At 40.2% G+C, this 21,757-nt stretch overlaps 1 protein-coding gene across 1 annotated transcript; it reads left to right on the top strand.

The window, feature by feature from the left end:
* The first annotated feature begins 1,318 nt into the window (after window positions 1-1,318).
* Window positions 1,319-20,477, top strand: agpat2 (1-acylglycerol-3-phosphate O-acyltransferase 2 (lysophosphatidic acid acyltransferase, beta)). Its single transcript, XM_061067808.1, has 6 exons — window positions 1,319-1,723; window positions 8,824-8,957; window positions 14,234-14,409; window positions 15,044-15,139; window positions 16,661-16,733; window positions 16,847-20,477. The coding sequence occupies exons 1-6, from the start codon at window positions 1,548-1,550 to the stop codon at window positions 17,002-17,004; spliced, it is 813 nt and encodes a 270-aa protein (XP_060923791.1). The 5' UTR covers window positions 1,319-1,547; the 3' UTR covers window positions 17,005-20,477.
* The last annotated feature ends 1,280 nt before the right edge of the window (window positions 20,478-21,757 follow it).

Raw genomic sequence — 21,757 nt, 5'->3', positions numbered from 1 at the left:
CCTCAATGACTGTCTATGTACCACAATGTAGCCTTATTAAGAGACATGTGTTTAAGATTTTATTTGAGGTTAATGCTATGTGAGCAGCCTAAATAAACAATGCTATGATGTTTTGAGCATGCAGTATACAAGGAGGTTAACAAGGTGCTCTCCTGGTGCTCTTGTTATGACAACTGAGTTTACATTCACCACACAAAATCGAGTTCATGCGCACAAATGAATAATTTCTTTCAAGATTTAAAGTTTAAGAGATTGAGTACTTAATTGAGCCACATGTCAATATCATACCTAGTCTCTGCTCAGATTGGAGATTAAGATTTTCTTTGGGTGAATTGGATGTCTATGTGTGACGGTCTCTGTTTTGCTCTGCTGCTTTCTTTATTTACTTCACTCAGTCAGGCTTAATGAAAACAGTTGAACTTTATTCTGTTACATCTGCAGAGCTGCCAACTCTCACTCTTTCGCCGTGTGACACACGCTTTTGCATGTTTTCACATGCAAAAAAAAATATTTTAGTTCATAAATTGAGAAAGATAAAATGAAAATAATGATTTGTGGTAATCAAAAACAAGATATTTAATGAATACTTTGAATATTAAATGATGAAATAAATTGATTTCCAAAAATATAGCAAAGAAACACTCAGCCGTGTATGAAATAACATTGTAGGTCAATACGGGTCTTTTTTGACCCATGTTGTGCCTTAGAAGGGGTTTGCATAGCTTTTGTATCAAAGGGTTAAAGGGCCCTCTGTAAAACCTGTTTCTTTAGTCTCCATCCCGCTCTTGCGTCTGATTATTTCACAAAGAGCAACACATCAGCTGTGCCTGTTCTTAGTAGACTGGTTTCAGCCAATGATCAGGGTAACTGCACATATTACAACAGGATTAACGACCCATTCGTCCTAATCTTCCAAATCATTTCAAGTACAGCTCCTCCACATGGGCTGAAACAACATAGTCAAGACTACCGGACAGTGTGAGATTACAGCCAAGGATTGGATTATCTCTGCTAATCCATTTAGACATAAGTAATCGGCCGCCAATCTGGTCTGGACAGCCCTTTTGGAGAGAGTGAAGCCAGATGGGCTGAATAAGGCAAAGGGACATTTGGATGTGGGGTCAAACACTTAGGTCCAAACATAAAGTATCCTTGATGTTTGTATAAAAGGAGGAATTGCTAGTTAAAGCAAACATTGCTTTGATAGCGGATAGTTGTGATCATAGGTTGTGCTGACGTCAGAATGGTCCAGTAACCGGAAATGGAAGAAAAAAATACAACTGATGACGTGTAGACTCCTCCTCGTGATGACGTTTAGCAACAGATGAGCTTCACGATCATTTCTGGGCAGCTGCGGACGAGCCTCGGCACAGCTGCTGCTGTCGTGCCCGCAAAGAAGTGCTGTTTGACGGTGTGATGTTCGCCAGGGTCCCGGCGCTTCCCTCCTCGCCCCGTAGACTACCGGCGTGCTAACGGTGTATCCCCCCACCCTCCTCCAGAGCCCCCCTCGTGTGTTCCCGCTGTCAGTGGAGAGTTGGCGGCTCGCTATGGACGAGCTGTGGCTGATTCCGCTGCTGCTGGTGCCGCTGCTCATGTGGACCAGCAGCACGTTTGTTTTCTGTTTCAAAAAGTGCTTCTACGTGGCCTGGATGAATGTCCTGGGGCTGGTCGCCATCCCGCTGTGCATTCTGAAGAGCGGCGGCAGAGACGTAGAGAACATGAGGTGAGATTTTTTTTGTGGGGGCTGGGTTTTGCGTAATGAATGCCACACGTCCAGTTGCTAGCCCCAGCGTTAGCCTGTTAGCCGGCGAGTTTACTGGCTACTGGCTAGTCGCGGGTTGATATTAAACATTCAAAAATATACATATAAGATATTAGCTTTAAATAACGGTCTTCTCATCGCAGAGCTTATCAATGATGTTCCATCACTTCTCCCACAAGGAGCCTGTAGTTTATATGCATGTCTCACACTGTATAGGAAAACCAAACAAGTCAAATACTTGATGCTTTTAAATCACACACACATGCTAACGTTAGCCCCCCTGACTCCCCGGCTGTAGCAACGTGTTAGCTGGAAACAACACTGCTAGCATTGTCGTGTCTACCCTCATTGAAAGCAGCTCAGCTCAGACTCGTCCCAACATGGGTTCCTGACAGTGCTTCCGCTAAATAACGGCAATTAACTACCAAGAATGTCCGGCGGTGTTAGCTCAGCACATCTGCTCCACTGAATTCCACCACATCCCATCACTCCCACGGGCGCTGCATGTGGTGAAACTGGAGAGCATGCTAGCTAAATCAGTTTTACAGTATAGCAAGGCTGTCACCTCGAAATTAAGTAAGCAAACAATCTATGGAGCCTGTGATTGTTCAGTTTAGTTTATTCAAAGTGTCTGAATGAGCTCTTGAGGCTATGTGGTGGTGTTAGGTCATATTTACATGCGTCTCTCAGCCTACAGTTACTTATATGTGAGGGGCAGATTAATAGAAACTTCTTATTTTATACAATCCAGTCTAATGCAGCACCACTTACCACCATATCTCTCCAATGGTCGATAAGATACTGTAGATCGGTGGTTCTCAAACTTTTTCTCGCATGCCCCCTTTCAGAAGCTGCAAAAACTTCAAACCACTTGAAACATTCTGTTTTTATAATTAACCATAATAGGGGAAGCAATTTATTAAAAAAGGATACCACTTGGGTAGTTGTGAGGTAAATGTCAATATGGCGGCATTTATTTGCTTATTTTTCTTCTGCAAATCACATGACTAACTTTTTTTTTTCCATGGTTGTCCATGCCCCCCAGTTTGAGAACATCTGCTGTAGATGCAGATTTGAGCTCTATATGAAAGACCCCTCAGCCTTACTACAGGTGGAAATTGATTATTTCATACTTGACACACACTGACCTAGTCAACCGATATCTGTCCTGTTAGAAATGTAGCACGCCTTGAGGGTTAGTGCCCACTCTGTTGTGGGGGGTGGGGATTTTTGTTCTTGTGGTTAAGCCTAGATGGCAAGGAGGAATTGCTGAACACAGATGACTGCATTCCAGTAATTACCTTGAATAGATGGATGCCAGATGGCAAGTTCCCCTGGGTTACTTGGGATAGTTATGAGGTCTATCCTCAGTGCAACCTCACTGGGCATTGGATCTGCTGACAAAAGGCCTGTCAGATACAACAGTAGCCTGCGCTGCTCTTGGAATAACTGTTTTGCTGTCCTGTTACACATGGTCGCGGTGTCATGTTGCACCAGTGTACCGTTCTGACAGCTCAAAGGTTAGTGGAACCTGTTGACTTTGACAAAGTAACTGAACCGGGGTGAATAGATTTTGGTTCTTCTAACAGGTCCGTAAAACACTTGTATTCTGGGATGCAATAGTTGCTTCTCAGCTGACTTGGAAGACTTGAATGAGAATAAGTAACACACGTTTACATGTACAGTTAGAAAAGGCAGCCAAAGAACTGAGGTGTCAGTTATGGTTGCATTTCCCTGAACACTGTTGTTGGCAAATGCAGTGAGAAACTATCAGTCAGTTATGTGAACAAATACTTGAGGCCAGGGCTCCAGTGGTATTTATCAGTCCGAATCTCATGACAACAGATAAAGGACAGACACAATCTCACTCACAATTGTTTGAGCTCAGATTCCATACTGTGTAATGACTTCTAACACGAGTGGGAGACGGTCAGTGTTGCTGTCTGTTTGACTAAGTAGTGGTGTTGTCACTCAGTCTGTTGTACTGACCTTTTAAAAACCCACACTGTAAAAACTACCCAGCTTCTCCCCATTGTCCCTTGCTTTCTGAGTGAATCTATCATGTGCAGTGTCATTCTGATCCTGTGGCCACCCCCATGTCCTGAACAGCCCTCAAAACATTTAACACTTGATTTAGATTCCCTGCTGGTGTCTTTGTTTGCTGGTGTAATATTTCTTGCATAATAGGTCAGGCTCACCTTTTTATCTGTGTGCAGTCAGGTTGCACGAGACCTGTCCTGGTATCTGATCAATCAATCTGTCATCATGCTCTGCAGGCTCCGAAGGAACTTATTTAGAGGCTGATAACGGAATGAACTAGAAGAAAGTCAAGTAATTTGGTCATAAAAATAATCCAACCGAGGCCATTTAATTCCCCTTGAACAATTTTACAATTGCTGTAACACTGGATGAGTCCTTGCATAACCAGTGGCTTTTGCACTTGACTGAGTGAGTTATCACTGTACGTCTGTGATGAAAGATAAGCCAAAGACTATATTCTGGCCTAACGGATAGGTTATATTACGATAATAATATAACAATTAAACATATATATGTGCAAGCTTTGCTTAAAGTGAGTTTATTGGTTATAAACACAGGGTTCAGACCTTGAAAATGATGTAATAATCTGTCATAGTTACTACCTGAGAATAGAAAGCATTGTAAATGTATACTGTAAATCATCATTAATTGCCATATCTAAGAACAAATAATCTTGTAAGTTAGCAAGGTCATCACATATTAATTTATTTCATATGATGTGTAGTTAGGACATTATTCAAAGGGAACTGGCTATTGAATATGCTTCCCCTTCAAACGTACTGTATTAAAACTTTAATTCTGGTGCGCAAGTGATGAGATTTATGCTCAATCTCTAAATTAACCTTTTCATGTTTGGTTATAATTATGTTTATGTCGGTTTTCCATGCTTTCCAAATAAAATGTATTGGTACCCCAAACAATTCTTGCCACCAGATACACAAACAGTCAGACCAGTTTTAGAGAACAACAAAATCAGCTTTACCATGTTTTCTGAACCACTTGTTGGACTGAATCTCTCAGGCCCCTTTCCACTGGTCGAATAACCCACTTTCATCTGGCTTTTGTCCGCAATGGGAATGGATACAATCGGCATTCACTTCTGGATCAAATTACTCTGCAGGAGACAGGTTTTATCTGCTCAGGCTTCCATTGGCAGCAATGGAAACATAAAACCTGAAAGTGATTATTTCTTCTGTATTTTGCCTGTCTAGATGCTGAAGCTGCACCGTTACGTTATGACTCGTTTTAACTTCCGCCGATTCTAAAATCATTCTGTTGGTGTTTAGTTTGAAAGCGGAAGTGAAGTAAAAGAGATGACGTGAAAACACCGTAACTATCACTGTTCTCCATGGTGCTTTTTTCTGTTGTGTTCCCACTTTCTAAGTGTTGGTTTCCAGGGCATTTATCACGTTGAACATTAAATATCTCAACTGGCAATGGGAATATAGCTGGTTTACCCACGGACGTATACCTGCTTATTTTGATGTAAAGCGGTATAAGAGATGATAGCCCTTCAGTGTTTCCCCTAGGTTTACAGCTTTTGGGGGGGGGGGGGGGACAAACACGGACACAAAAACTTAAAGGAATCATGATGTTAATGTGTTTCTTTTAATGATTTTGAACTGTACATTGGATTTCGGCGCTGACAGGCTATTCTGTGATGCTCAGACGTCATGTGTTTGTCCAGTTTGTCCCTTCTGTAGGACTGGAAGGGAGACTATAAATGGCCGGGTCTGGTTTCCTCTCACAACTGCCTGTTTATGCTGTCTACGTATGCGACATAACATTCTTAAAAACAGTGGTGTATAAAGTACTTGAAAGCCATACTTGAGTAAAAGTACAGATATCTTACTTGAAAGTGACTCCGGTTAAAGTAAAAGTCACCCGTCAGAAAATGAATTGAGTTAAAGTCTTAGAGTTGCTCATATTAAATGTACTTAAGTATCAAAAGTATCTGGTGTTGAAATGTACTTAAGTATCAAAAGTAAAAGTACAAGTACCAAATTTTATTTCCACTGACTAAAAAATTATAACACTATATATATATATAATGTATAATTTTACAAATTTTGAACCCGAGATGCTGAGGTTAAAATAGTATTGGACAATCGATCTGAACTTCTAGCGACAACAAAGAATCTACACAACAGAATAAACAAGTGCCTCTTGATTCTACCTAAGAACACTAATAGACCAAATTAACCTTTTGTGTCTATTAGCTGTATTTTGCAGTTTAACTGCCTGGATGTTTACCTGCCTGTATACCTGCCCGCCAGCACAGTAGGGCTGTCCTGCTGGATTCACTGCGAAAACAAATATCTCCTGCTGAAAAAGCAGTGACGTAGAAGACACACACAAAGATGTCAAAAGAGTTTGTGGTGATAAGAGTCAACACCGATGTCTGTGTGTTGCTTAGAAAATCCCTTGATTTCCATAGTGGTGTCAATACGTCACTTCCTGTCTCTGCCTACTGCAACCGGCTGCTGCACCTCTCGCCTGAATAATGTAGAGGATGTGTTGCTGTTGCAGAGAACCTCCCGCTGTGTGTTCATGTGTGAAAGGCAAACTCTGGGTAAACTCTGTAGCCAATTCTCCAGATCATGTCTGAAAACGGTTTAGATAGCAAACTTATAAGCAAATGAATTACCACAGGAAAAACTTGAAATTAGTTGGTAGAAGGCATTTTTTTAAAAGAAGGGCATATCAGGACAACAACGAGGAAGGGACATGGGTTATTTTTTTATCAGATGAATTCTCTCGGAGTGACTAAGGGAAGGTCATTCAAGTTGCTGGTGTAGGAGTCTGTTGTGGGAGAATGGCTAGTTTGTTATACAAAGTTTGTGGTTCATATTTGCATGGGAAAATTCTTGAAATTCCAGCTTGGACAATGAGTTTCAATATCGGTGCTTTTATTTATTTTCTCTGTGTGATCTTGTTTCTATTCTTTATTTATTATTTAATATCCTCAGTTTTATGCATTCTTAGTAAAAGTATACTTTTTAAAGAAAATGTTTGTTTATGCATCACTACATTTCAGTTGATCTTTAATATCTTCAACTTACATATATGATCTGTACATTTTGAATGTCCCTTCACTTAGATGTAAAATCTGCATTCAGCTGATTCCTGGGAACATTTAGGATTTGAGTTTGTGGCAAATTGCAAACAAATTGAATGAATCAATGTTTTGCACTTGAGTTTCTTGAGCCTAATTCAAATGTTACACAATTTAATGGATACATCTACATACTCCTTAATCTTTGCTTAAAGCACTGTGTGGGACCACAGTTTGGAAGTAGTTGTTTTTTGTTGCTACCATTTCCTGCCTTAGGCTCCAAGAGGAAAAATAGCAAACCACAATCAACAGATGATCAGATAATGGCTTTTAATGGAGACACAAGTAGTTCATTATAGTGTTGAATTGGTCTGAACATAAAATGCCACAGATCTCATGTCAGTCTTTCCAGCACCAGAGTTTACTGTAAGCAGCTGTACACTGTGTGACGGAGGTGAGAGGTGTACTAGTGGGGAAACAAGGCAGACCTTTGAAAGTGTTGAAGGGGCTGAGGACAAAAGGCCATAGAGCTGAGGTGTGGGTATTTAAGGCTGCATCCACAAATGAACGTTTAAGTTTTTAAAATGCACTACTGTTGGTTAGTGTAGACCTGATGTCCACACCACTGGAGACGTTTGGAAAGTCTTGGGCTGCGTTGTAGAATAGACCGGCAAAACTATGAGGCTTTGAGATTATGACACAATCCCCTGCATTCGCCTTCTGACAGATTATCAGTCACGACTCTTCTTCCAAAAGAGAGGACAGAACTTTATGAAGACTTACATTTCTATTTATTTGTCAGCCCCAGGAAAGAAATAACTTGTCTTACTGTCAACATTGTTATTTATCATTCTGAGTATTTTCTTTGAGTAAGCAACCAACTGCAGAGTAATCCATCTGCTTTCTGTTTACACTGTCGTCGTGCATATGCCCAGTGTAAATGACACATTCATTTGGATATGGCCATAATGGGACCGGATCATGTTCCACAGTGATAGTAGGTGAGAAACACATCAAGTTTGCTGATTACCATCTCAATGAAAACGTTCCAAGTCAGGGCAGAGTTCACCTTCGATATGTCTCAACAGAGTTCAGCTGTTATCTCTGCCTCTACAAAGGTTTCGACAAGTCCAAGAAGATGAACCCTGACCAGAGGGGTATAAACAGGAAACAATGCCACTGATAATGTTGACGTTTTCTTTTTGGAACCTTGACAAAGTAACTTGATATCCACAACATGTCACAACAGTTTTAGTCGGTGAACTCCAGAAAGTTTTGCAATAAAACTGGTAAAGAGTTGAACATTGAGCAGCTAAATACCCATTTGTTTTTCTCAAGAGCTGGTGAGGACAAAGCAGAGAGTGAATATTCTGACTAACTCCTCCTGTCGACTAGGCAGCTGTTTCCCATAGCAAGGATATATGTTGGCGTTGTGGTGGTGGTACATTTGTCGGCCTGATTGAAAGTTTTTATTCACCCTAGTGGCCACAAATCAATCAAATCAACTGTAAAGTCTTGATTTTATTTTAAGTCCCAATCTGGGCTAAATATTGTGATCATGATCCTCAACCCTATTTGACACTGGTATATAATATGAAGCATAACTTTGCTCTATTTGTTTCTTTCCAGTGTTTGTGTGAAACAGGCAGATGTTAGAACAGTGTTTTTCAAAGTTATTGGAGCGTTGCACTTACTACAGGCAATTCTCTAACTAACCAACCATGAAACAAACAATGCTGTTGTTTGTAGTATTGCACGTTGTTAAGCTACCAGATGTTTTTTACATTGAGACAACAATGACTGGCACAAGGTCAAATTACATTTTAATTATTAAAAGCCTCTTAAACTCTTTACCTTTCCAGTGAGGCTTTTGGTTAATAACACATAGCCTACGGCACTCACATGACTGTGAACAGTAACCTATACAAATTCAGGGCGGTAATTAACCTTTCCTCCCTCCCTTCAGGATTATCCGCGTCCTGGTTCGTCACGTGAAGTATTTCCTGGGTCTGCGGTATGAAGTGAGCGGTTTGGAGCATCTGCAAACAGAGGGACCCTACGTCATCATCGCCAACCATCAGAGTTCCCTGGATGTATTGGGTGGGTCCCGTACTACACACAAATTAAACAAATGGAATGAAACTAACTTATAGGCTACAGTGTCCACTTTAGTTTTAGCATACAAACATCCAGTCTGGTATGAGAGAAATATCATGACATATTCTGAAACTGAAAAAAAGTCTTTGGATCTTAAAATCTTATAAAGGTGAATGAAGCCTTGCATCATGTTTTAATAGCCTGACAAATATTGCTTTGTATTTGAGTTTTCCTTCTTCAAAACCACCTGTCTTAAAATATATTACAAATTCAAATTGTCACTGTTTTTCAAGTGCATTAGTTTGATTTTCAGGTTTGAAACCCTATAAATGGTGAACTGAAAACTGGTGCACGTACATTAGAGAAGTTGTGAAACGTTTTGAAAGATCTACCCTACACATAAATATGTTCCACAGCACACATGTGACGAGTGTCCTCTCAGTGGCCAATAACACATACAAGCTGCTACTGTTCGGTGAAACTAACAAGGAAGGTTTACACTCCGCTGCTCCCTGCTTCATGGAAACCTGGGGAAGTGAATAGTTCACAGTAGCATTAAGAGGCGCTGTATAAAATGTGTGCATGAATAGATGTAAACAACTTGTGCTTTAAGGTAGTCAATAACACTTAAAGTGCTACATGAATACTGTGCATTTAACATTTACAGTATTCATTTCAAAGAAAGCAAGTAGAGGGAGCAGTGTTTCCCCCTAGGTTTACAGCTTTGGGGGGGGGGGGGGGGGGACAAACACGGACACAAAAACTTAAAGGAATCATGATGTGTTTCTTTTAATGATTTTGAACTGTACATTGTATTTCGGCGCTGACAGGCTATTCTGTGATGCTCAGACGTCATGTGTTTGTCCAGTTTGTCCCTTCTGTAGGACTGGCAGGGAGACTATAAATGGCCGGGTCTGGTTTCCTCTCACAACTGCCTGTTTATGCTGTCTACGTATGCGACATAACATTCTTAGAAACAGTGGTGTATAAAGTACTTGAAAGCCATACTTGAGTAAAAGTACAAATATCTTACTTGAAAGTGACTCCGGTTAAAGTAAAAGTCACCCGTCAGAAAATGACTTGAGTTAAAGTCTTAGAGTTGCTCATATTAAATGTACTTAAGTATCAAAAGTATCTGGTGTTGAAATGTACTTGAGTATCAAAAGTAAAAGTACAAGTACCAAATTTTATTTCAACTGACAAATTTTGAACCCGAGATGCTGAGGTTAAAATAGTATTGGACAAGTGCATCTGAACTTCTAGCGACAACAAAGAATCAACACAACAGAATAAACAAGTGCCTCTTGATTCTACCTAAGAACACTAATAGACCAAATTAACCTTTTGTGTCTATTAGCTGTATTTTGCATTTTAACTGCCTGGATGTTTACCTGCCTGTATACCTGCCCGCCAGCTTGTCCACGCATCTACATGTAAGCCTGTTTATTTATCATTAGACTATCTTCACTGAATGGGCCTGGGGTTGTGTTTGCATTTGTTTCCAGCAGGGTGACAATACACCTGTAGGGTATCTTGCCTGTAGGGACGACAAAGTGAAGACACAACCCTGCCTGAAGTTGTACACATTAGCCAGTTTGTACAATACATATATAAGACTCAACAGCTTCTAAGTTGTGTTGAGTCAGCACAAAGGGCGTCTAAGAATTGGAATTGGCAATATATAGATATATAATATCTTTTCAAAAATTATATTGGCATTATAGTGAGTGGAACACTGGGCCTGATTACCCAGGGTTCCATTTGGGAGGTCCATTAAAAAAATGAATTGTGTGCGTGAATATGCAGTAGTAGTAGTCCATGACACAGTGTTTGTTTTTGGTTGTGTTGGCTGAAAGTTGTTTTTGCGTTTGCTTATATAATTGGTTGTGTTGTTTGTTTTTCCATCTCGACTTGTTTTGTGTAGACACGGCCAACCAATGATAGTCTATTTGCCAACAGTTTTTGTTTAAACCAACTACTTCCAATATTTTCTTTAAGAAAAGTAAATCACTTGCTGCTTCGAGCTATGTATTTATGTGCAGATGTTGACACGAAGCAGGAAACGCTGCAGCGGAGTGGTTGAAATCACTGTAAAGACGTCATGGAGCATGCGCTTAAAGTGAAAGAAGACTAAAGTCGAGATCCTACTAGCAATCTCCGCATAACGACTTCTCTACCACCTGAAATCACTGTTACCACAGCAATCAAACAGGACGAGTTAGAATAGAGCACTTCGCCATAACCCTAGTTTGTGTTAAGTTACCGTTTTGAAACTTCCGTCTATAATAAAAATCTTTTCACGTCAGATTTGCCGGCTTTGAACAATGGTCCGATGAAAATAGATTAAACAGTGTTAGAAGGAAGTGACGAAGCGGGGTTAATAATGGTTCAGGCTGAGGTTGCGAGGCGAGGTGCGTTCACGGTTAAATACAACAAGCGGAGAAAGCAGAATCGCGGGCTGACCGGCGCTGAGAAATGCGCTTCCCGTGGAAACAGCCAGGCGCCTGCGCGCTGGAGAACTGCGTCCGGTGTAATACTTAAGTTACCAAGATCAGTCTTGTACAACCAGGGGGAGTATTGCCCCTCTGACAGCCAAGCTGGGTCAGAACCTATCATCCGGTGGTGACTGAGCAGATTCTTGTCTGGGGCAGGACGTGCAGCACTCAGGCTCTTCTCTGAACTCGGACCCGGAGCAGGAGAGCTCCTCCGGCTGCTCCTCACAGGAGAGTGGCTGTTACCATCATCCACCTGGGAGCGTTCAAAAAACGCGGATATTTTTAACTGCTTCTCAGGTGGTTGATGCGACATGTTTTCAGATGGATGCTCTCTGTCAGCTGGTGGGAGGTTGCTCACCTGTGTGTGCGCGCACGTGTCAGTGTGTGCGCGCACGTGTCAGTGTGTGCGCGCATCTGGATGGAACTCCGCCGTGCGTGATACAGAGCAGAGGAGAACTCTAACCGCGCAACCATGTCGAGACAGAAATGCAAACTTTAGACCTGTTTTATAGGTAATGTAACCTTAAAATTATTTATGTAGAAATCTGGCGCCATATTAAAAAATAAAAAATAAAATAAATAATTAACTTGACCTTCCAGGGGGGGCGGGAGGTGCCGTTGGGGGGGCGCAGCGCCCCCCTTATAGAATGGTAGGGGAAACACTGGGGAGAATATGCTTCTATAAGAATGACTGTCTATGTTTTCGATGTCATAAAGTGGAAGGATTTAGTTTTTTTACCTTATTTTCAATTTGGTCAGTGCTGACATCCTGTTTCAGGCTTGTCTGAGCATGAAGCAGAGAATGTCTGCCATTACTGAAAAATAACCAAGGAGACAAAGCCGCATTCAAAAGGAAAGACATATCGACATCATACTCATGCCTGTCTACCTACCAATCAAAGTCAGGTATAGATAGATGCAGTCGGGAAGTGATGACGTAGTTATGTAAAATTAAATTACAATGAGAATCCTAAACTTACTTCAAATGTCAACAATGCATCAAAGACATGAACTTTGTTCATCTTTGATTATGCATGTGTGGGCATGTCTTTCAATATTGCGTCATTCCTCTCACTCATTGTTGAGGACAGTAAATTAGCGAAGGTATGTCATCTCTTCATCAACGTCCGTGCGAGAGCATGTGCACACGAGAGAGTGTGTTTTCAGAGCTGGTGAGTGACGAGGCCAGGCTCCAGGCCAGGGTGCTGACAGCAGGGGGAGAGAGAGGCATCTAATTAGTGCTGAAGAAACTCGGCAGGAGTGTGATTCGGCTTCCAAGTAACCATGCCAACAGCTACGCCCAGACATTAATAGCTGCACATCGTAGAGCTGATGTGATGAGACTGTTCGGAACTTAAATTCTCACATCACCTTTATAGTTAAGGCTAGCTTTTATGCACTTTTTCTGATAGGATTTATACTTTAAGGTAACTTCTAGTATAAATGCAGTGAATGTAACTTCTAGTGTAAAAGCAGTGAATGCAGCTTAACATTAATATATCCTCTATTTGGGAAGGTCAATTTTTTTGGGTGGTGATTTAGGTGTTCTGCATAATTGATATAATAAGGATAAATTATAAAGATTTAAAAAAAAGAGAGAATCCATCAAGTCATGATGATCTGGTCCTTTTACATTATAAAAGACAATTACCTCCATATACCTAAGGGAGGAGAACTTGGTCAGGTCACCGGTTGGTTCAGGGGCTTTAATTTTATCACATCTTCTTCAGGATGGATTTCAGGATGTCAGTGAGTTTGAAGAACTGCTGGAACCAAGATTATGCACACTTGGTTCATTCATTTTCTTAGACAGGTGTTGTGATCCTACTGCTTCAATTCAGCAACATCACATCCATTTCAAGACAAAACAGAAGCAATGGCTTATGACAAAATAATCAAATGTATATCAAATCACATCTACACCTTCATTAGTCACGGTCATTGGAACTGCTGTTAAGGGAACAATCCTGTCAGGAACTGAGTTCAAACAAAAACAAGTAACACTGAGTTTCACTATTTCTCTTAAGCCCTGTACGGACCTGATATTAAGATAAGATAAATTTGCGGTATTACAGCAGCAAGTATATAAGTAACATGCGAACTTAAGTGTACGTAATATATAGAAATACAGAAAAACATGAATGTGATTAAACTGGTATATTGAAATATATTTATGTCAGTGAAAATTACTTGAAAAATGAAGCAGTTATTGTGTAAGTAAGACTAGATGGAGATAGGGTAGGGGTTACTCATGCTTCCCAAACAACATTTCATATTTGTTTCAGCCTTTAGTTGTAAAAGCTTGTTTGCTTTTGAAATTCCATCAAAAGCTAGAATGACATTATTTCTCTACCTGGTTAGAAGATAAACCACCTGTAGTATGTAGAAGATCATATTTCTCTAATCCACTTTATATCTTTAGAGTTTAATGGAACTATTAGTAACAGTTTGCATGAACATACCCTAATAACATATTTGTATATTAAAAGTTTTGATACATTTTACTCTACAGAGCAAAGAGGTGCATAAAATTCATTGTATTAATGAGATTTTAAATTATCTTTATCTCTTTTCGTTTTCCTATACTTGTAGAGTGAATGTATTTAATTCAGAGAAACAACCCTATATATTTTGTTAGTAATTTTATGTCAAATAATATGTACAAAATCACATTTACCTAATCTCTGACACAGTTTACAAACAAAATGTCTATAAACACTAGCTCTGCCTTTATTATGTGTTTAAAAGTTAACATGACTGACGTTGTTTTCCTTTGTTCCTCAGGCCTGATGGAGATTTTACCAGACCGCTGCACCATGATCGCCAAGAAAGAGTTGATGTATGTCGGCCCAGTGGGCTTCGTCTGCTGGCTGGGCGGCATCGTCTTCATCAACCGCAGGAGGACGAGCGATGCCAGGAGTGTCATGGCTGAGGCTGCCAGAACCATGATGGACGACCAGGTAACCTGCCTGTTGTCAAAACCAGATACAGATTTATCAGTAATGATGCATGAAGTCCATTTACATCAGAATGGTTCACAGTTAGAATTTGTAATATTCGTTCTAAAATATAATAGTATGCATTTCATTTGATAGATTTTTTTTTAAGGCCAGTTCATTGATCTACATATATAAGAGCCGACATGTGCATCATTTATTTTCAAGATTTAGAACACTTCATTGTCAGTACTGTGTTATATTGAGGGAAGCATCACTTTAAATTCAGACTCCAAGCTTATTTGAAAAGCCAGAATACTTGAATTTAGTTTCCTCTGGCCTCATCTATCTTGAAGAGTAAATTTGATATTGGTTGTGTATTTAATAGTTTAATCTTAAATACGTTTTGTTTTATGTTGCTACATTTTTTTTAATTGGTTAACCATGATTTAGATAAAATGTCTACATTTTCGAGGGGTTATATCTTATCTGTTTTGGGGTTTTAATAATTTTTTTCTTTGTTAAGGCACTTTCCTAAACACAGTGCTTATTCAATCTCACCAGCACAACTCAAATTTTTTTTCCTTTTAAATATGTCTTTTTTTTGCAGATAAGTAAAGGAATGATATAAAATGACCAAATCTTGTTGCCCTCACAGATTCGTCTGTGGGTGTTCCCGGAAGGAACGCGAAATCAGAATGCCGACCTGCTGCCGTTTAAAAAAGGCGCTTTCCACCTGGCAGTGCAGGCACAAGTTAGTACTTTTCCTCTTATCACGTTCATTTTTGGGTTTCTTACCCTGAGTAGGGTGATACATGTGAGCGAAGATTTCATCCTCTTCATACTTAACTACAGTGGCAGAACAGCCCTGATGATACTGTGGCTTGTTTTAGTCTTCTGGAAACTTCTGTCTCCTGAAAGAGTGAGAGGTCATGTTGTCAGCATTGTGCTGCTTCTAGACACATGGGGGAGCCAGCAACCTTATGTGGCACAAGCAAGGCAACAGTGTGATTTCACCATGTTTAATACACAAATGATGGTACGCAAAGATGACTGCACTCTACTGACTACACACTTATTATTTATTTTAAAAAAACTATTGAATCTGATCTGGCTACAAACTGCAACTTGTTTAACCCCCAGCAAAAGTTTGATTGTGTGTGTGTGTGTGTTTTTCAAGTTGTGAGACCATTATTTTGTGACTTGCTGATAAATATCGCAAGACACATTGAGTAAACAGTTCAGAACCGATTACTCCACATTCAGAGGTGGTCTAGGACAATGTGTACACATTCTTTTTTTTATTTGTGAACGTAAATGCATCCAGGGCCATTTTGAAGCTCTGCCTGCTGACGTCTTAGGACTCGCTGCAGTTTCACAATGAGCCAAACATATTTTATAATTATATTCACATTTCTCAGTAGCCGTTTTCACTCTTTTCATTTTTGTTTGCCTAAGGTCAGGGCCACGCTGGCCTCATGAAGTAAGTGTTTATGTTTTTCCTGAACATGATATCTTTATATCAGCTTTAGGGATTGTTTTCAAATTTGGTACAAACATTCACTTGGACTCAAAGATGAACTGATTAGACTGTGGTGCCTGGAGGTCAAAGGTCAAGGTCACAGTGACCTTACGTCCCTTAAAATCGGACATATTAGGAGTTCCCGTTGGGAATTTCATTCCATCTGGTACATTTCACTTGATCTTGGTACCCCCATTTGGATGTGTTACGTGTGTTGGCGTTAGGTGGCAGAATAACTTCATTTGAGGTCTGCAGTAAACGGTCTGTGTTTCGGGCAGACTTCACTTCTATGTGAATGTTGATAGTTGCGATCTTAGCATTCTCCGCTGCTGAGTTACTGTGCAGCCTTTTCCATTTGTACCCAGCCAGCCTGATTGAGTGGAAGCAGGACAGCCCCCAGGGGGAGCCACATTTGGCTCAGCCTGTCCCGTGGAAGGGCCACTCGTGCCTCGGGAGAGCAACTCGGCCTCTAATAGCAGTGCTGAAGGAGATGAAGATTCCTAGTGTCGTGCTGAGTGTGTGTGTGTGTGTGTGAGAATGTTATGCTGGTTCATTGAGCATTTCTTCTTGTTTGTTTCTCATATTTTAAGTAACTAAGGAAAAAATAACAATCAAATCCACTCTGAATTAGGAAAATAAGATGTGATAATACAGTACATATTTTGGGAATAGAGATGATAGTGTACATTTTAGTGTTAGAGGTGATCGTACATATTTGAATAGTTTGTTAGTCTTTTCCTTTTTGTCTTCCAGGCGCCCATCATACCCATCGTTTTCTCCTCCTACAACAGCTTCTACCTACGGAAAGAAAAGCAGTTCAAATCAGGTAAACCTTTTTATTTGCCAGTCTGATGTGCCCCACCCCCCATAGTGTATGACTTGCATGCAAACAGTCACTTTCTGCGTGACGTCTGACAGGAAAGTTTTGTGCCTCCACAGGGACCATCAGATTGCAGATCCTTCCAAAGATTGACACACAAGGAATGACAACTGATGACGTGGCGTCCCTCCTCGACAAATCCTTCAACGCGATGCGCCCGGTCTTCCTGGAAACCTGCAACTCTGCTCCCCAGAGCAACGGGCCCTCGAAGCACTGAACACCTACACCAGGTTCACACTGGACGCTGAAGCGCCGCGCAGCGCCAAGGAATGCCAGGCGCCTCCTATCCACCCCCCTGTTAAACCTTTGTGCGGTTCACACCGGACGCTGAAGCGCCGCGCCAAGGGTGCCTCGCGCCCTGCACCGGTAGTTGCGGCATGTGTATCGCCAGGAAACACAAAGAAATTTTTGATTGATGACATATCTTATTTGATATGAATTATCAAATATGCATCCCATACTTTGTATTCCCCTTCTGTTGTCCTGGAGTTTTAATTTTCCCAATTTTCCCAATCACATAATTAAATGTCCCCCCTGCCCATCCACTACAGCCACACAAGCAGTACAACAGTACTGCTTGTGTGGCTGTTGTACTGCCGGGGGACCTCTGCCCATCCACTACAGCCACACAAGCAGTGATATAGAAAAAGAGAGAGAGGGGGGCTTTAAAGACCATCATTTACCCCCAAACCAGTACATTGAACGGGTTACATACAACAACAAGCGGAGAAAGCAGAATCGCGGGCTGACCGGCGCTGAGAGATGCGCGTCCGTTGTGAACAGCCAGGCGCCTGCGTGCTAGAGATTAGCGCTGCGAGTCGCTTCAGCGTCCAGGGTGAACCCGGCGATACCATACTTCTGCCTCTCCTCCTCCCGTGTCCCTGTCTGAGACCCATTCCTCCCCTCCTCCAGAGCTCCCTGCTCTCCCCCACCCCCAGGTTGTCCCATTACCTGGCCAGGAAACAACAAGACACAGGTCGCTTGTCATGAAATGTCTTGTCTCGTAGATGCCTGGTCCAGGCGGCGTCTGGCCTGGCCATACAGCAGAGTCCGTCCCGACCCTCACTGTGTCTGCAGCCGCACGCCGTCACTGTCTGCAGCAGCACGCCGTGAGCGGAGTGACGGACGGACGAGCCGAACAGTATGGATGTGTGTCGTTCTTCATGCATGCCTTTCGGATGGCTCTCTCCACCCTCTACCTTGCTTTTCTCTTGCTTCGGATGCGAGGTCTTGTTTGACCGCCATTTCACTTTCTTTGTCTTTTTTTCCCCCTCCGTCTTTTGGCTTTCTGTCGAGCAGATGAACTTTGCATTCTCTCTATTTCTGGTCATAAACGTCAGTGGCTATTTATGTGTTTCGCTCATGCTGCATTTGTTTTAGTTACCTTTGAATGCTCGACACACATTCAACATACCCCTATCTCCTTCCTTCCTTTTACTTTTAGTGTCTTCTCCCCCTTTCTGCATTCCAGTTTCTTGCCTAAAGACTAAAGGAAGCGGGGTCTCTCCGAGCGTTGGATTGCGTGGAGGTAAGAGGTCGACAACGTTTGACCATGGACTCCTTTTAGTTCGGTCGCTATAAATTAAACTCCGCATCCATGTTGGCTCTTCAACTCTTAAGACCAATAGCTCCATGACATACCTAATGATGTCAGCAGGCGAGGAATTCAAGGTTACGAGATCCAGTGCAAAAACAATAGCACCCATCTGTACTGGATTAATGGAGTGATCCGTTTTCAGTGTTGTGCGTGGTTGATGTACCATTGTGCTTTCTTTCAGTGTGTCTCCAAAAGATTAGAAATGACGTGCGTGCAGCACCGAGCTCCAAAGTGTCTTCTGGCAGAATTTTTTTTGTTTTAGTTTTTCTATTTATTTTCATGTCGGCTAATCATTTTCATTTTTTTGTTGGTTGTTGTTTTTCTTTCAAAGCAGTGATCACATGTTTTTTGCTCCTCGCAGGGAACTCACAAGTGAACCTATTTAAGAAGTGTCAAAAAAAGGTGATTTTCATAAAGTGCAATGTCCAACGGTTTCAACATTACTGTTCCAAAGTGCAAGCCACCTGCTGTGCCATGACAAAGTGGTTTCTGGGAGGATTCCGATGTAATGACCCTTCTACTGACTGACCGGAATCAGTCGTGTGTTGACTGATGACCCTTTACCAAGAAGATATTTACCTTTTTACCAATGATATGATGTGGTTCTTGCTGTAAGTAAAGAGTATATGGAGTTATTTAGATCTCAAGAATCCTTTTAACTTGGTCTGAACTTGAGGATTAACTAATTACTAACACCCCCAACATCTCAGAAGAGTTTAATTGCATCAAATGTATTTTGTCAAATGGAAATGTGAAATGTTTTTTACTAATTAATATGACAGTTGTTTTGGTTGTGATCCTCTTATTTAGTAATTACCTAACCTTATAGAAAATATCAATTATAAAAAAAAATTTAAAAAAGTTGTTGACATTTTGGCCTTAAGTTTGATTGGTGGTTATTGTTGCACTTTGGATTGTTCTGCTTGTTTGCTTATAATCGTTTAAATCGTTTTTTTCATAATATGTACTAATGACTTCTGTCCTCATAGAAGTGACATAACTTTTTATTAAATTTTTTAAGTTTACATCCAGGTCTTAAATTTCACATTTTTCACTGCCTTTACAATGTTTGTAAATTCCCTTATTTTGCCAATCAAACAACCTCTAAGAATGTATTTCAGCATTCAGGATACTTATGTATGATTCTTTTTTTTTTTTTTAAAGTGGGGCGCTGTCTTTGGTACAGTTGGCGTTAAATCGAGGAAATGTTATTATTTGAGCATTAATTGTTAAATCTGGACTGACTTGCTGATGTACACACGGATCATCTTGTGAATGGATTTAATCAATACTCTGGTTTTAAGCCTGTACACTGCTGTTCATCACTAGTTTTACTGATACCTTCTGAGCTCCCATTCGGACAGAGTTTTGTTTATGTTCAAGGCTGGTATGAAATATACACCCAACAAAAATAATTATTATAACAAATCACTTTTCCCCCTATAGTTTGAATATATTTATTGACTTTTTATTATCTGTAATAGCAGATTTGACCTTTGCAACAAGTGGTTTGAATGTCTAAAAAGTACCAAATTGGTTTCTTCCAAAAAATATGAATTGTACCATATACATTTTGCTTATGGAGTGTTTTATCCATTAATTTCATTGTTCTTTTGTAATTCAAACATGTGATTTGTGAGCTTTGTGTCATGGGCTTGAACCAAACCGGCTCTGCAATAACCCTGCAATTTTTAATTCATTTTTTTTTTCCCGTTTACAAACTAATATGTAAGATATTGGAAGGGAAAAAGATTCAAAGTATTATGAACCTTAATAAAGCATTTTTCATGCTGAGTTTGGGTTGAAAAACAAAAAGATGACAAAGTTTTTTTATCTCTGTATTTCACCAAAGCTATTAAAGTGTAATTGGCGGTAGCTTTAGATGGATTTGAGAAACTGAGCTGACATGCTGCAGAGCCGTGAGTGTGTGTGTGTGTGGTCCCTTACTGTATATGTGTGTAAATACACACACGGTATAGACACTCATATTATCGGGTTAACGTTGATGATGTAGTGTTCTTGATTTTCAGCTCTTCTGGGTAGACGTGAATGCCTTGCAAAAGAATAAATAAAGATTTTTTTTTTTTTCTTAAGTTGTTTTGCTCTCTGCTGTGGTTAATATTCAAACCAGTGACACATACACAGTAAAATTACAAGAGTAAAATTGACTCAAATTGAAGAAATTTTTACTCTATTTTGGATAACATTTGGTCCCTCTCTAAAAAGAGTTAAGTTAACTCTTTCAATAGAGTTGTTTAATCGGACATGCACACTGTTGACATTAGAGCTGCAACGATTAATCGACAAATCGATTATTAATCGCTTATTAAAATAATCGCCAACTATTTTGATAATCGATTAATCGTTTCGAGTAATTTTTTAATAACAAATGTCCAAATTCTCGGATTTCAGCTTCTCAAATGTGAATATTTTCTGGTCTCTTTAATCCTATTATGACAGTCAACTGAAATATCTGTGTCTTTTGGACATAACAATACATTTGAGGACGTCAACATGGGCTTTGGAAAATGTATCAACATTTTCTGACATTTTACGGACCAAAACACTAATCGATTAGTAATCGATGAATCGAGAAAATAATCGACAGATTAATCGATTATCAAGATAATCGTTAGTTGCAGCCCTAGTTGACATCATTCTAAACAAAAAGCATTACATGAAAAAATAAGGGATTATAAACAAATCTGAATCAAGACCACATGACATTAGAATATCAAAAGACTTGTGGTGCAAAAGGTCTTTAAATTCCAAAACAATCGGTCCTTCTGCGGTGTGCATAACCTTGAAAGCATGGACATGTTCCTCTAAATAAAGAGTTTTCATAGCAGTCGTTACAAAAAGAACACACTCATCTCTTACAACAATATTCTGGATTACATGAAACACAGGCATCTCATTCTCCACTCTTATGCAAACAGCCAGCCCAGGCCGATACAAATTCCCAAAACTCTTTATCCATTTTACATTGTAGATCTTTGTCCAAACGGGAACATTGAGCTTAACAGCGATCTCTGTGTAGGATTCTAGTCTATTCAAGGGGACCATTTTGCCAGGGCCTAATTTCAATTCATTTGGATTAAATGTTTGCCACAAATATGCCACATGACATTGGTGTTTTTTGGCCAATGTTTTTGTAATGTTTTTAAAACTTTTTATTTGTCTTTTGAAGTAATTGTGTTTTCCTTCGTAGCGCATGCACCAGCTATGTATCAAAGGGCCAAGTTTCTGCATCGACGTTGGGTAGTGGATTAAGAAATGATGTTTGGGCAGTAATTTCTTGTGGGGATATAAATACTTGAATAGACTGTGGTGTTCAGAAATCAGATGCTTCAAATATATAGTTATGCCACTC

This window comes from Limanda limanda, chromosome 1, assembly GCF_963576545.1.
Source record: "Limanda limanda chromosome 1, fLimLim1.1, whole genome shotgun sequence".
Lineage (NCBI taxonomy): Eukaryota > Metazoa > Chordata > Actinopteri > Pleuronectiformes > Pleuronectidae > Limanda > Limanda limanda.
Note: the sequence above shows the minus strand (reverse complement) of the source record. Positions and strands in the feature narration are given on the sequence as shown.